General features: G+C 46.5%; 1 protein-coding gene across 1 annotated transcript in view; it reads right to left on the bottom strand.

Moving 5' to 3' along the window:
* FANCI (FA complementation group I) overlaps window positions 1-13,738 on the bottom strand; it is a 111,587-nt gene that overhangs the window by 4,951 nt on the left and 92,898 nt on the right. Inside the window, exons 30-37 of the mRNA XM_040414155.1 lie at window positions 9,581-9,649; window positions 6,704-6,797; window positions 5,668-5,852; window positions 4,877-4,933; window positions 4,733-4,792; window positions 3,433-3,498; window positions 2,750-2,845; window positions 2,553-2,675 (exon numbers count right to left, since the gene is read on the bottom strand). Of these exons, the coding sequence (XP_040270089.1) occupies window positions 2,553-2,675; window positions 2,750-2,845; window positions 3,433-3,498; window positions 4,733-4,792; window positions 4,877-4,933; window positions 5,668-5,852; window positions 6,704-6,797; window positions 9,581-9,649 (750 nt within the window). The remainder of the gene's footprint in view (window positions 1-2,552; window positions 2,676-2,749; window positions 2,846-3,432; window positions 3,499-4,732; window positions 4,793-4,876; window positions 4,934-5,667; window positions 5,853-6,703; window positions 6,798-9,580; window positions 9,650-13,738) is intronic.

Below are 13,738 nucleotides of genomic sequence, written 5' to 3'. Positions count from 1 at the left end.
TAAAACAGTAACACTAAAACACAAAGCCTTTTTTTGTTAGTTTTTTTTTTCACAGACAAAAGACGCAGACAATAATCCCTCCCTAACAAACGAAACCCTAAAACAGTAACACTAAAACACAGGCAAAGACTTTTTTTGGGGGTTTTTTTCTCAGACAAACGACGCCTCCGTAACAATGATCCCTCCCTAACAAAACAAAACCATAAAACTGTTACATTAAAAACACAGGCAAAGATTTTTTATTTTTTTTTACAGACAAAAGATGCAGACAATAATCCCTCCCTAACAAACAAAACCCTAAAACTGTTACACTGTTACAGACTAAACAGGCAGCAAAAGGCTACACTATACTATATCTCTATCTAACCTACACTACACCCTGCACTAAACTCTATCAACTAACTAACCTACACTATCTCACACTAACTAACCTACACTATCTCACACTATCTCAATCCAGATGGTATGTTTCCCTCTCCCCCTTTAGGTTAGGTTGCCTCTTTGCTTCCCTCTCCTCTGGGCCTATCCAAACTTAGCCCCCGGCCTGACTCCATCTTCAATTCCTTCTCTTAGTCCCTGGGCTTATTCCCGTGACTCAAGAGCTTTTTGGTTCAGGGAACTTTTTGCCCAAAACGTTTTCCTCCTTGACTGTTGCTTTTCCGAGGGAGCTTTTTTCTCTGGCTAACTTTTTTCTTGTTCAGGCTCCTTACTTGGTCTCCATGTTTTCTTCTAAGGCTGAAATCACATGTCTGTGGAACATGGTCCGTGAGATACCGGCCTGGCATCCTGCTGAGTGCAGGAGCGCATGGCATCGTTGGTTGCTATGACGCCGTGCGCTTCCTGCCGCCGCTGCTGTACAATAATACACTCCTATAGATCATACGAGTGTATTGCTGTATAACAGCGGCGGCACGAACTGCACGGGTTCATAGCAACCAACGATGCCGTGCGCTCCTGCACTCTGTGTTCCACGGACGTGTGAATTCAGCGCAGAAGAAGACATCCACAGACCGCATACCACCGGGCTCCAATTGTTACATAATTTTTAAAAATTGCCATGCGTACAGCCTGACCCTGTCTGTGCCCAGGATCTGTCAGCATTTATAGAGGTAAGTACAAGGACTTCCCACTTGTCCTTGTACATTACAAGCAGCGGCTTATTGCTGCAAACTGTCCTCCTGTTCCCTACTGGAACACTTTGGCCTATAAAAGTTTTGGGCAGGTCCTTTTGATTTCGCCTGATCGCAGATTGTATCTCTGGAAGCCAGACATTTGAATAGGGGCATACTAGTATAAAAGTTGTTGGGAATCAACTTGTATTCCTTATCTAAATAGGGGTAAATTAGATCCCAGAAAAACTTCCCAGAGATTTTTTAGCATAGGGGTCAGTCTGGAGGCTCAGTTTGTGCATCCTTTGTTTCATATATTAAGAATCTTTGTGTGTTCTCCGTGGTGCTCTCGCAGAGTTTCATTTCATATCTGGCCCATTTGATGGGTAAGTATTGGCAGAAATTTAGCCTGGCCTTAAAATTAATAACCAACTCATGGATCGTCAAATTTTTTATCTGGGATTTTTTTAGGGGTGCAATATGTGAACAAACAGCGTGGCATTCTGGTCCAATCTTTGGGTGCTTCTGTTATGGGTTCCCAACCCTTAATATACTTGTAATAGTAAAACTTCAGCACACCTTTGGGTATAGTGTAATCAGTGCATTCTTTTTACTTGATTTTACTTGCAAAGCAACTCAAATGCATGTGCATACATGTGACGTTTTGGTCAAACACTCTCTCCTGCCATATAGCATATTGCTATATGGCAGGAGAGACCATGTTGGAAATAAATTCATCTGAAAAATGTTGCTACAAAATTTCAACTGCATCCACTGCAATACATTGCCTTTTACTGTCAACAGTAGCTTATAGCGAACTACAGGTGTTTGGGGCTAGAAATTTATATATTTATCTTTTTAACAGTAATTACCCAGAGGGGCAGACAGCAGGACATCAACCAGCTCCCGATCTTCTGTCACACGGCTGAGCACAAATGTGAGGACCATAGCTGGGACAGCAAGCCTTTTCTTTGTGATTGGTCCTTCTGTACAGAGAGATTGCTGGCCGGTACCACTGCTGATGGGTTCCCATCCAGCTAACAGGACATGTACATGGAGGGAGGGGTTTATTTATTGGTTCTTCACACACAGTGAAATACCGGCAGAAGAGAGAATCACAGCCTCTTCACCTGTATTCACTGCGATTGGCCATTCTCACAGAAGGACCAATCACAGCAATCGTCTATTTGGTACCAATGCCGATTGGTTCCCGGACGGATTGTTGGGCATGTCCCCTCTCACAATCACCAGTTTAAGTTAAACTGTCACCATGAGATTTTGTATGGCAACAGTTGAACTAAATCACATACATGTACGTCAGGACGCCTTAAGTCACTGCATCCCCGACAAACATGATCTTGCGCTAAGTGGTTAAAACCCACAGCTGATTTATTGGCTGCTACACTGGTCTGGATAAATACACCAAAAACACACAGCACATACCTGCTCATTGTTCACCTCATTCTCTTCATCCGACCCTTTTTCTTGCAGAGCCACATCCAGGCTGGCTGCATTGATCCTGAAGTCTCTGGAGGTACTAAGCTTCATGTACTGCATCAGATTAACCTGACATGGCAGAAAAGGGTGTCATAAAATATGCAATGTATTTCAGTACTTGAAAACCTTAAATAGTCTCATACCTTTGACTTTTTAGATAATTTTATAAGAAATTCCTCATATTTTTCAATAGCAAAAATCAAATTTGGAATTGGCTTGGTGTCTCTGAGGACTTTGGCCTAAAAATAGAAAAAAATAAAATAAATGAAAAATCATTAAAGGAAGATTACCATCTGGGATATTGATCACATATTGCCAGGATATGCCATCCATGTCAGACAGGAGTGGGTCTCAGAGGTGGGAACCGCTCCTTTCTCCAGAAGCAGACCTCTGAAGTGAAGAAGAGCAGCTGTGTATGGCGGTTTGCTCTCCATTTACTTCTAAAAATAGCAGAGTAAGCACACTCAGCTATTTTCGGATGTTCAGAAGTGGTGAATGGAGAGCAAATCACATAAGTGCGTCCACCACCATGGGACTGCCGGAAATAGCTGAGCCAATGCTAAGCTATTTTCAGAACTCCCACAGTGGTGAACTGAGGGTAGCCAGGCATGTGTGGTGTGCTCTTCTTCACTTCGGGACCCTGTCCTGGAGATAGAGTTGGTTTCAGAGGTGACACCTGCACCTATCTGACATTGATAGCATATCCTAGAAATATGCCACCCAGATGAGAATACCCCTTTAACATCTACATGAAATATCTACCACCAGAGTTAATTGTATATAAACATCTTCACTACATGCAAACTGACAGACGGACACGCCATACCGTAGAAATTACAGCCCCATCCTCCTTTTTCTTCTTTTCTCCTGAAATACTTTCATTTTGTATACTCTATTAACACAAGAAAATAACACGGACTTATTCTACAATATAAGTGTACACCTTAGTAAAACGTGTCCCTTGTTAAAGCTAATCGGATCCCCAGGAGTATAACTTAAAGGGGTTGTCCAGGATCAAAATTATTATTATTATTTTTTTTTTTTAAAGAGTACTCACTATTAAGAGCTGATTAAAGTTTCCCCAATATGTTTTTATGTATTTTCGCCACTTCTACAGGGCTCCGACGGTCCCCCACGCATTGTTTACATCTAGGTTTATCTTTGCCTAACTTCCTGCCGCACTGCCCTGTGGATCCCAGCGCAGCGCGGCATCACGTGGTTACAGCTGACGATCATCTCTGCCGTAACTCCGCCCCCTCATTAATATTCCGCCTCCTTCATTCATTAGAAAGAGCCATGCCCGGTGACGTGACCGGAGGGGCGTGGCTTAGCACAATGTCTTCCAGCCAAGTCACCGCCCCTCCCTGCAATCTGCATAATTACTGAGGCTTATGGTGAGTCACTGGGCCGGAGGGGGCGTGGCTTAGCGCAAGGTCTTCCAGCTTAGTTACCGCCCCTCCCTGCGATCTGAATAATTACAGAGGCTGTTGGTGACGTCACCGGGCTCCCTGCGAAGCGGAAGAAGAGACTTCGCTCTGCAGCAAGGGACCCGGTACGTCACTGTCTATGAGAAAATAGGTACTTCCGGCTGAGAATTTGCTACATGAAAACGGGGCATCAGACATGTGAGGCAAAGGTAGGATAGGCATGTGTGTAATATTTGTGTCACTGTTGTACACTTAGAACAATGTCCCCAATCCCGGACAACCCCTTTAAAGGGGTATTCCGGTAGGTACAACTTATCCCCTAGCCACAGGATAGCAGATAACTACCAGATTGGAAGGGGTCCTACTGCTGGGACTCTCATTGATCATGAAAACAGGGACCCTGTACCCCCTGCACGCCCCATGCTGCTCCCCAAAATGATAGGAGAGGCCGGTCGCATATGTGAGTAGCCGCTCCATTCATTTCTATGGGAGTTCCGGAGATAGCTGAGTACAGCGCTCGGTGGATAGGGGATAGCCTGTACCTACCGGAGTACCACTTTAATCACTGCTGATGTTTTAGTTAAGTAATTCTGAAAGCTATAGCTATGGAAATCCAAACTATTAATGCAAAGGACTGTATTTCTTGTAAGCAAGGATATAGATCTACAGGAAACGTTAAGAATAACTTCTCACCCGTACCTGTGCATATGTAATGAATGCATAACACTGTGGTGTGAGGTGCGAGCCAGACAGCTTAACCTGCAGATGAGGGAAAATGTAGAAAAAAATTACCACCTTAATTCATGACTTTATGAACAAGTAGACAAGTTGAGATGCACGTACCAACTTCTCCAAACGGGCTGGAATCTTTCCTGCATGACTAGTGAAAACCTGGAAATACTGGACACAGAACAAAAGTCAGCTTCGTGGAAGAGCAAGGCAGGCATTTCTGAGAATATTTTCAAGAAATGTTTAAATGCGTAGAAATTTGATAAACTGCACATCAGACTAAAAAATTTAAGCTTCTGAACCCAACTATTATGTTCGTCAAGTTTATCTCCAGGAACCAGGTGTGTCCTGTATTGGTGGGTGAGTACTGATGATCCCAGGGGTATTCCCATCATTTCTTGTTAGGATAAGCCACATCATTGGGGGTCCAACTTCTAGGGCACAGGTCCCTTTAGAATTTCTCATTCATAGTTCTGGGAACAGCAACCTCATTTAAGTGTAGTACTGTGGCCCCTTGCACACAAACGTATTTTCATTCCGTGTCCGTTCCGTTTTTTTGCGGACAGTATACGGAACCATTCATTTCAATGGGTCCGCAAAAAAAAACAGGAAGGTACTCCGTGTGCATTCCGTTTCCGTATGTCTGTTCTGCAAAAAGATAGAACATGTTCTATTAGGATAGGACTGTTCTATTAGGGGCCAGCTGTTCCGTTCCGCAAAATACGGAATGCACATGGACGTCATCCGGATTTTTTGCGGACCGCAAAATACATACGGTCGTGTGCATGAGGCCTAAGGATGAGTTGGTGCGCCTGCAGTCAGGCCCCCATTGATCCTAGGCATATTCTATCGCTTACTATAGTGAAAAACCCCTTAAATGCTTATACATTTGCCGAATAACTTACATATTTGACAAGGGCTGTTAGGACTGTGTACATTTTTGTAAGTTCTTTCAGCAAAGTGTCCATACAACTTCCTGCTGGCAGTGCCGTCTGGACCAGCTCATGACATGCAGTTAATAAGGTCCCGAGCTGAAGGATGATTGCCTTCTCCACTGGTTCTCTTGGATTTGTAGCCTGGGTGCCATCAGCTGCCAAAATAAAGTATTCTGATTTCAAACTACAACTACTTAAAAAGTAAGATCTGCATCCCATGAGCGAATTAATGGACTAAGCAGCACATGGTCAGTGTATTTACTAAGCTGTGCACGCTAAAACATGATACACTCTCATGTTGGGATTATGTATCTGAGAAAAAGATTTCAAGATCATAGCTCTGCACTGAGAGCTGCTAACATACAACTGGGTATAGTCTAGGCTCCCTCATTCCTAATTTCAAAAGCAAAAAGGGATTTTCCATCTTATAAAGACATGGTATATCATTAGACTATGCCATGACTTCATAATCGGTGTGGATCTCCCCTCTGGGACCCCCACCAAACCTTAGAATGAAGGGGACGCAGCACCGGTTTATCACTGCATCCCCTTTTTTTTACTGCACAGTGCTGCTCCCAGCCAACTGGTTGTGCAGGGAACTGCAGCAAACTCCTTCACTTAATTGAAGCTATGCTGCAGTTCACTGCACAGCAAGTGGCCAGAGCGCCTCTGTTCAATAAAAAGGTCAGTGAACTGAACGCATCACTAAACCAGCACAGAAGCACCTTCATTATCAGGATTGTGAGGGTCCCAAAGGTCAGATAGAAAAAAACCTTTAATGCAAGTGGTGCAAACTGCTACTCAGTTGTCCGGTTATTTGCGCCATATTCACACAAATGGCGCTCAAATGTTCTCGTACCTTGTTCACTGGAAAGGAAAACGTTAAAACTATCACTAATCACATTAACATGAGGCCTACAAATGTTGGGTGTCAGGCCTTGTCTGCTGTTGGGGGACAGTCGGCATACCCTCATACACTTTAGATTGTTTAGCTTTTTCAACTTACCAGGCATCTTCTCTGAACCAAGCTGTGTTTTAAGTTTTGTAATCAGCCAGTCCACTTCATCCAGCACCTTTGCAGCTTGACCCAAGACCAAAAGCTAAAAAGAAAAATCATTACGAGGGTGTAACTTGTCAGCTGTTGACATTATGAAAAAGAGAGATTTTTTGTGTACGCACCTGTAAAATCTGTTTCTCATTAAGTTCATTGGGGGACAACGCACCCACCCAGTTCTCTTGCATTATTAGTTCTGTTGGGTGTTTTTTTCTTTTGAGGTTCGCTGGATGGGTCGTCAGTTCCTATCTTCTGACCCATCTCAGGTTTATTTCTATATAGCCTCTCTCTACTGCTCCTACTGCTAGTGTACAAACTGGTTGGCTCTCTCCTGGCAGGAAGGGTTATAGTTGGCTGAAGAAAATAAAACTTTTTTGGCTTAGTGTCCGCAGCTATACTCACGGTCCTGTGTCTCCTAATGAACTTGGCAAGAAAGAGATTTAACAGGTGAGTACATCAAACGTCTCCTTTTTTTGCTCAAGTAGCGTCGCGGCCTTCTCTCAGCTTTCCCTAGGCCAGTGACGACACGTTCTGAGCCGCATAGAAGTGAATGGGGCTGAGCGCAATACCATATGCTTGGTACGCACGGAGAAGGCAGTTGGCGCTCACAGGAGTGCCCGTGCTTTCTCAAACAGTTGATTGGGCGGGGTCCCGGGGGTTGAACCCCCACCGATCAGATACTGATGACCTATCCTGATGATTGGGCATCAGTATAAAAGACCTGGAAAACCCTTTTAAAGAGCTTATGCGTGGTGACGCACCAATCGATCTGGTTGAATGAGCTGTGACTTGGAGAGCGGAGGCCTTGTCCTTGGCGCAATAGGCCTCAGCAATTGTCAACCGAATTCACCTGGAGATCCAGGCTCTGGAGGCTGCCAAACCTTTCCACAGACCGCAAGGAAGAACAAACAGGGAGTTTGTGCGGCAGAGGCGGGCCGTTAGGGACAAGTAAACCCAGAGATCCCAGACAATATATTGATGGAGGGAGTGTTCCTTAGGATGGGATGGCGAAAGGTAAAATGAAGAAAGCACAATGTCCTCAAAATGAAAACAGGAAACCACCTATGGGAAAATGGAAGGCATCAAGTGGAGAACTGCCTTATCTTGATGAGGCACCAGGAGGTGAGCTTTGCAGGAACTGGCCATCAATTCTGAGACTTGTCTTATGCAGATGATGGGAATTAAAAAGTCTACCTGCTAAGAGAGGAGACGAAGCTGAATCTCCTGGAGGGGCTCGAAGGGTGCTGAATAAAGGACATCAATGACCAAGTTAAAATCCCATGACAGAGAAGGGAGACGGATAGGGGGAACAGAGTGGGCCACCGCATGGAGAAAGGTCCTAATTGGCACCTTGGAGACCTGTGGACATTGAAAAAGAATAGAAAGGGCAGACACCTGGCCTTGAGCGGAACTTAGTCCAAACCCAGTTCCAGCCTAGAGAGGGAAAAATTGAGTGGTGGCAGGTGAAGCAATTCAGACAAGTGTGGGTAGTTTTCTTCACCGCCCTATTTCCCCACGAGTACGAGCAGGGACACCCCTCAGCTGTCAGTTGAGGCTGGGTGACCCCATGGCTGGTGGGCAACACATGAGGGCGACTGACACAGTTCATCCTCCATGCAGAGGATACAACTCTGTTTCCCATCTAAAAAAAAAATGCAAATAAATAATAAAAGAGCAGAATGGACCCTGTATAGCAGGGAGGTCTGCCTCCTATGGACTCCAAGATAAAACTAGTTAGCTCTCTCCCGGCGGGAAAGGGTGTAGCTAGCAGGAGGACCTACTGTAACACTTCTTTTGACTTAGTGTCCACCTTCTAGTGGCAGCAGCTATACCCACAGTCCGGTGTCTCCCAATGACACAAGCAAGAAACAACTGTATTCTATGACAACGTGCAGGAAAAAAATAATGCAGTAAAGTGGACCATGTATAAGACTACTTTCACACTTGTGTTGTTGTTTCCCGGTATTGAGATCCAGCAGACAATCTCAATACCAGAAAAAAAAAAACGTTTCCATTTAGTCCTCATGCATTCTGAATGGAAAGAGATCCGTTCAGGATGCATCAGGATGTCTTCCGTTCCGTCTGCACAAAAATGTCTGAGAACACATTTAAGACCAATTTTATTACCTTACAATGAAGAGTTCTGTGCAAAATTTGAAATGATCTCAAATCGCTACTCAATGGATATAATGTTATTAAATATGGAATTTCTTATGGAGGTAATACTGTTGTTTAATGATCAGGGAATGTTCTGTATATGATGTTCGTACAGCACTTGTCTGTTGTGAATAATATGTCAAAATTAAAATTATTTACAAAAAAAAAATAATTATATGGAATTTCTACAAAAAGAACTTAAAGAGAGTGATAAGCGCCTGGAATCACTTGAACAACAACTGAAAACTTTGATGACGTTACAGGACTTTGGGGCATTGAAGGAACAATTACTAACAGAACTACAATCATATCGCTCTGGCATTGAAACCACAGAGGCAAAAGTGGTTTAGAGATCAAGATTATGTTAAAAGGTGACAATGTAAGTCAATGGTGATGGATCCGGTTTTTTTTTGTAGCCTAAAAACAGATCCGTCAACCTTTGACTTTCAATGTATTTAGTGATAGATCCATTTTTTCTGCTTTGAATTTACACAACCGCATCCTAACGGAACGGATCCATCATGATGTGCAAAATCAAAACAAACCCGTTTAATTCTGGAATTAAGATCCTCTGCCGGATCTCAATACCGGAATTAACAACGCAAGTGTGAAAGTAGCCTTACAATTATGCAGACTCTTGTACATGATGATCATGAAATGGAGGGTCCTTACAGTGACAGTAGGTGCTGCTGTCTTTACATTTACGATCCGGAAATGTGATTGTTTTTCAACTTCAATGTCCTACAGTGAGACAATAAAACGAACAGTTATTTCTAAAGGGGCATTTCATTTTCATAAAATAAATGTTTTTCTTTTTATGATGAAAAGTTACACAATTTTCCATTATACATTTTGATCAATTGTAAGATCTCAGGCAGATTTTCATTAAGAACTTTTAGTGTTTGTGTTTTGTGAGATAAAAATGTGTTCAGAACTCATGTGTCCATCACGAATAGGACAGATTTTTACCAACCTAAAATAAACAATGAAAACTGGATTTTTGTACTCACCGTAAAATCCTTTTCTCGTAGGATGCATTGGGGGACACAGCACCATGGGTATATGCCCAGCTGCCACTAGGAGGCTGACACTAGAAGTAAAACGTGTTGGCATATCCTATCTGGGCTATACCCACTGCAGATGCAGGAGCAAACCAGTAGGTAGAGAAGCAGTAGGAGCACAAGAAAAAACTGTAAGCCAACAGGTCCTAAACCAGAAAAGACCAACAGAAAGATTTAGCCAAAAAGGGTGGGATCTGTGTCCCCCAATGCATCCTACGAGAAAAGGATTTTACGGTGAGTACAAAAATCCAGTTTTCTCTTGAATGCATTGGGGGACACAGCACCATGGGACGTCCTAAAGCAGTCCACAAGGGAGGGCAGCAATAAAACAGCCATGCAACGCAACTAACTCACGGCTGCTTGAAGAACCCTGCGACCCAAACTGGCATCAGCAGAAGCCAAAGAGTGGAAGTGCTAAAATTTGGAAAACGTATGAACAGAGGCCCAGGTGGCGGCCTTGCAGACCTGGGAAGCTGAGGCCTGATGTCTAACCACCCAATAAGCCCCGACCGCCCTAGTGGAATGAGCAGTCAATCGAAAGGGAGGAACACGACCCTTGGCAACATAGGCCTCCTTAACTGCCGACCTAATCCAACGGGATATGGTGGCCTTGGAAGCTTGCAGGCCCTTTGCGAGAACCCTCAGGGATCACAAAGAGGGAGTCCGACCAGCGAAAGGGCTCAGTCAACCTAAGAACGGTGAAGCGAATGCTCCCTAGGATGAGAGGGGTTAGGTCAGAAGGACAATCTCCTCATTAAATGTGGAATGAGGGCACCACCTTAGGGAGGGAGGGAGGAAGGCACCGGACGCAGAATGACCTTATCCTGATGAAACACCAAGAAAGGGGATCTGCAAGAGAGCGCAGCAAGTTCAGAAACTCTGCGAATAGAAGTAATCGCCACAAGAAAGGCGACCTTAAGGAAAGAGAAATATCCTGTAACAAAGGAAAGAGAAATATCCTGTAACGGCTCAAAAGGAGAGGCCTGAAGAGCGTCCAGAACAATGTTCAAGTCCCACGGTTCCACAGGAGGACGAAAGGGCAGAAAAGTTCTCACTTGACGGCGAGAAGCCAGGGGTTTCTGGAAAAGAACAGATAGGGCCGAAATCTGACCCTTGAGAGAGGCCAAACGAAGACCCTTGTCAAAGCCCGACTGGAGGAAGGATAAAACCCTGGGAATGGACAGGTAGAGAGGGTGAAACTGAGCAGCCTCACACCAGGAAAAATAAGTCTTCCAAGTACGATGATAAATTCTGGAAGACTGGGGCTTGCTTGCGTGGAGCATAGTCTGAATAACAGACTCTGAGAGACCGCGGAACCTCAGCCTCAACAGTCATGCCGTTAAACGCAGCTGATGTAAATCCGGGTGGAGTAGCAGACCTTGGGATAGGAGGTCGGGACGCAGAGGGATGCGCCACGGCGCATCTGCGAGTAGGAACAGAAGATCCGCGTACCATGCTCGTCGAGGCCAGTCCGGGGCCACCAGAATTGCCGGAACCCGGGCCAACTTCAGGCGCTTGAGAACCCTGGGAAGGAGCGGAATGGGAGGAAAGAGGTAAACGAGACCGAACTGGGACCAAGGAAGGACCAAAGCATCCGAGGCCAGCGCCTGAGGGTCCCGAGACCTCGCGAAGTAACGCGGGACCTTGTGAATGAGACAAGAAGCAAAAAGGTCCATGTCCGGCGTGCCCCAACGCTGACACAGACGAAGAAACACCCCTGGGTGAAGAGACCACTCGCCCGGGTCGGGGCTCTGGCGACAGAGAGTCCGCCGCCCGATTGTCGACCCCGGGAATGTGGACTGCGGAGAGGACCGGAACGAAGGACTCCGCCCACCGAAGTATGCGAGATGCCTCTTCCATGAGCCTCATGCTCCTGGTGCCCCCCTGATGATTCAGGTATGCCACCGCAGTGGAGTTGTCCGTCTGGACACGGACTGGAAGACCGGAGAGAAGGTGTGTCCAATGAGATAGAGCCAGAAAGATCGCCCTGAGCTCCAGAATATTGATGTGCAGGGAGGATTCCACTGCTGACCACAGGCCCTGAGCAGATAGGGACCCGAAGACAACTCCCCAGCCCGTCAGGCTGGCGTCCGTGGAGATCACCTGCCAACAAGGGGGAAGAAAGGACTTGCCCAGAGATAGCGTGCGAGGTAGAAGCCACCAGCACAACTTCTTGCGGACAAGACGGGTAAGACGAACCAGACGGTCGAGGCCCGACTGGATAGGATCGCCAGCTGAAGAGGCCTGGAATGGAATTGCGCAAATGGGATTGCCTCGAAGGAGGCAACCATCCGTCCTAAAACCCGCATTCACGTCCGAAGAGGTAGAGGGGATGGTTTGTGAAGGCGATCAACTGCATCTCGGAGAGCCACTACCTTGTCCTGGGGAAGGTCATGCCCAAGAAATCCATTCTCTGGGGGGAACCAGGGAGGACTTGGGCAAGTTGACCAACCGACAGGACAGACAGGGTGATACTGAGGCTGGCCAGGTTGTCTTCCAGAGACTGAGCCTTCACCAACAGGTCGTCCAGGTAAGGAAACACTGCCCCCCCCCCCTCCCCCGAGGGCAGAGGAGAGCGATTCGAGGGGCAAGGACCTAGGTGAAGACCCTTGGGGCGATCGCTAAGCCGAAGGGCAGAGCCACAAATTGGAAATGCAGAGAACCCACCGCGAAGCAAAGGAACCGCTGATGGACCACGGCAATGAGAATTTAGAGGTATGCGTCCTGTATGTCGATGGATGACAAAAATTCGCCCTCCTCCAGGGAGGCAATTACAGACCTGAGCGACTCCATGCGGAAGTGTTGGGTCCGAACGAGGCGGATGAGCGCCTTCAAATGCAGGATAGGATGGAGGGAGCCGTCCTTTTTGAGGACCGTAAAATTGAAGCTACATCTGCCGCCCATGAACAGAGTCAGACCGTACGGCGGATGGCGACAGAGTTAGCCGCCGCCCTGCTAGATCGGCGAGCCGATTCCAGGGAGATATCACATAGGTAACGGGAAGCCTGGAGAAGCTGAGAGGCAAGAATAGAAACCTCACTTGGAGCAGAGTCTGGCAGCAAACGGACGAGCTGCTTCGCCCAGACCACGCAGGCTTTGGCAACCCAGGAGGCGGCAAAAGCAGGCTGAACAGCGGAGCCTGCCGCTACAAAAACGGCCTTAGCCAAGGAATCAATCTTCTTGTCAACGGGATCCGACAAGGAAGCCGCATCGGCCAAGGGAAGGGTGGTGGCCTTGGCCAAACGGGCCACCTGAGGATCGACCAGAGGTGGGACTGACCAGAGGTTCACGGATTCTGCACTGAAAGGAAACAGAGCGTCCGAACCTTTAGACATCTGCAGGCGCTTATCAGGCTGACTCCGATCTTTAGCCAGGAGTGCGTCAAAGTCCAGGTGGTTAGGAAAAACCAACAAGGAACGCCTGGAACGGCGGAAGGACACAGGGTCCTGAGAAGAAGAGGGAGTACCCTCCTGCACGTTGAGGGTGTCTGTAACCGCCTTAATGAGGTCCTGCATGGCCGCAGATAAAGTAGAACTCTGCTCTGATACAGAATCGGAGTCAGAGGTGTCCCCAGGAGCGGCAGAAGACGAGACTTCGCCTGTCTCAGACTTGTCCAGGGTGTATCCCGAGGAGACTGAGGAGGAGCGGGACATGGCTGAAATTACTCAAGGTCTTTTAAGGGACCTGGTATCAGAGCGTGGGTGAGCCCCTTCAGCAGCATGGTCCCTGTGAGGGGCAGAGACTGCCGCAATTTGAGCAGGCAAGCGGT

The sequence above is a fragment of the Bufo bufo genome, chromosome 1 (genome assembly GCF_905171765.1).
Source record: "Bufo bufo chromosome 1, aBufBuf1.1, whole genome shotgun sequence".
NCBI lineage: Eukaryota > Metazoa > Chordata > Amphibia > Anura > Bufonidae > Bufo > Bufo bufo.
The sequence above is the reverse complement of the archived record's forward strand: the minus strand, read 5'-3'. Positions and strand labels throughout refer to the sequence as shown.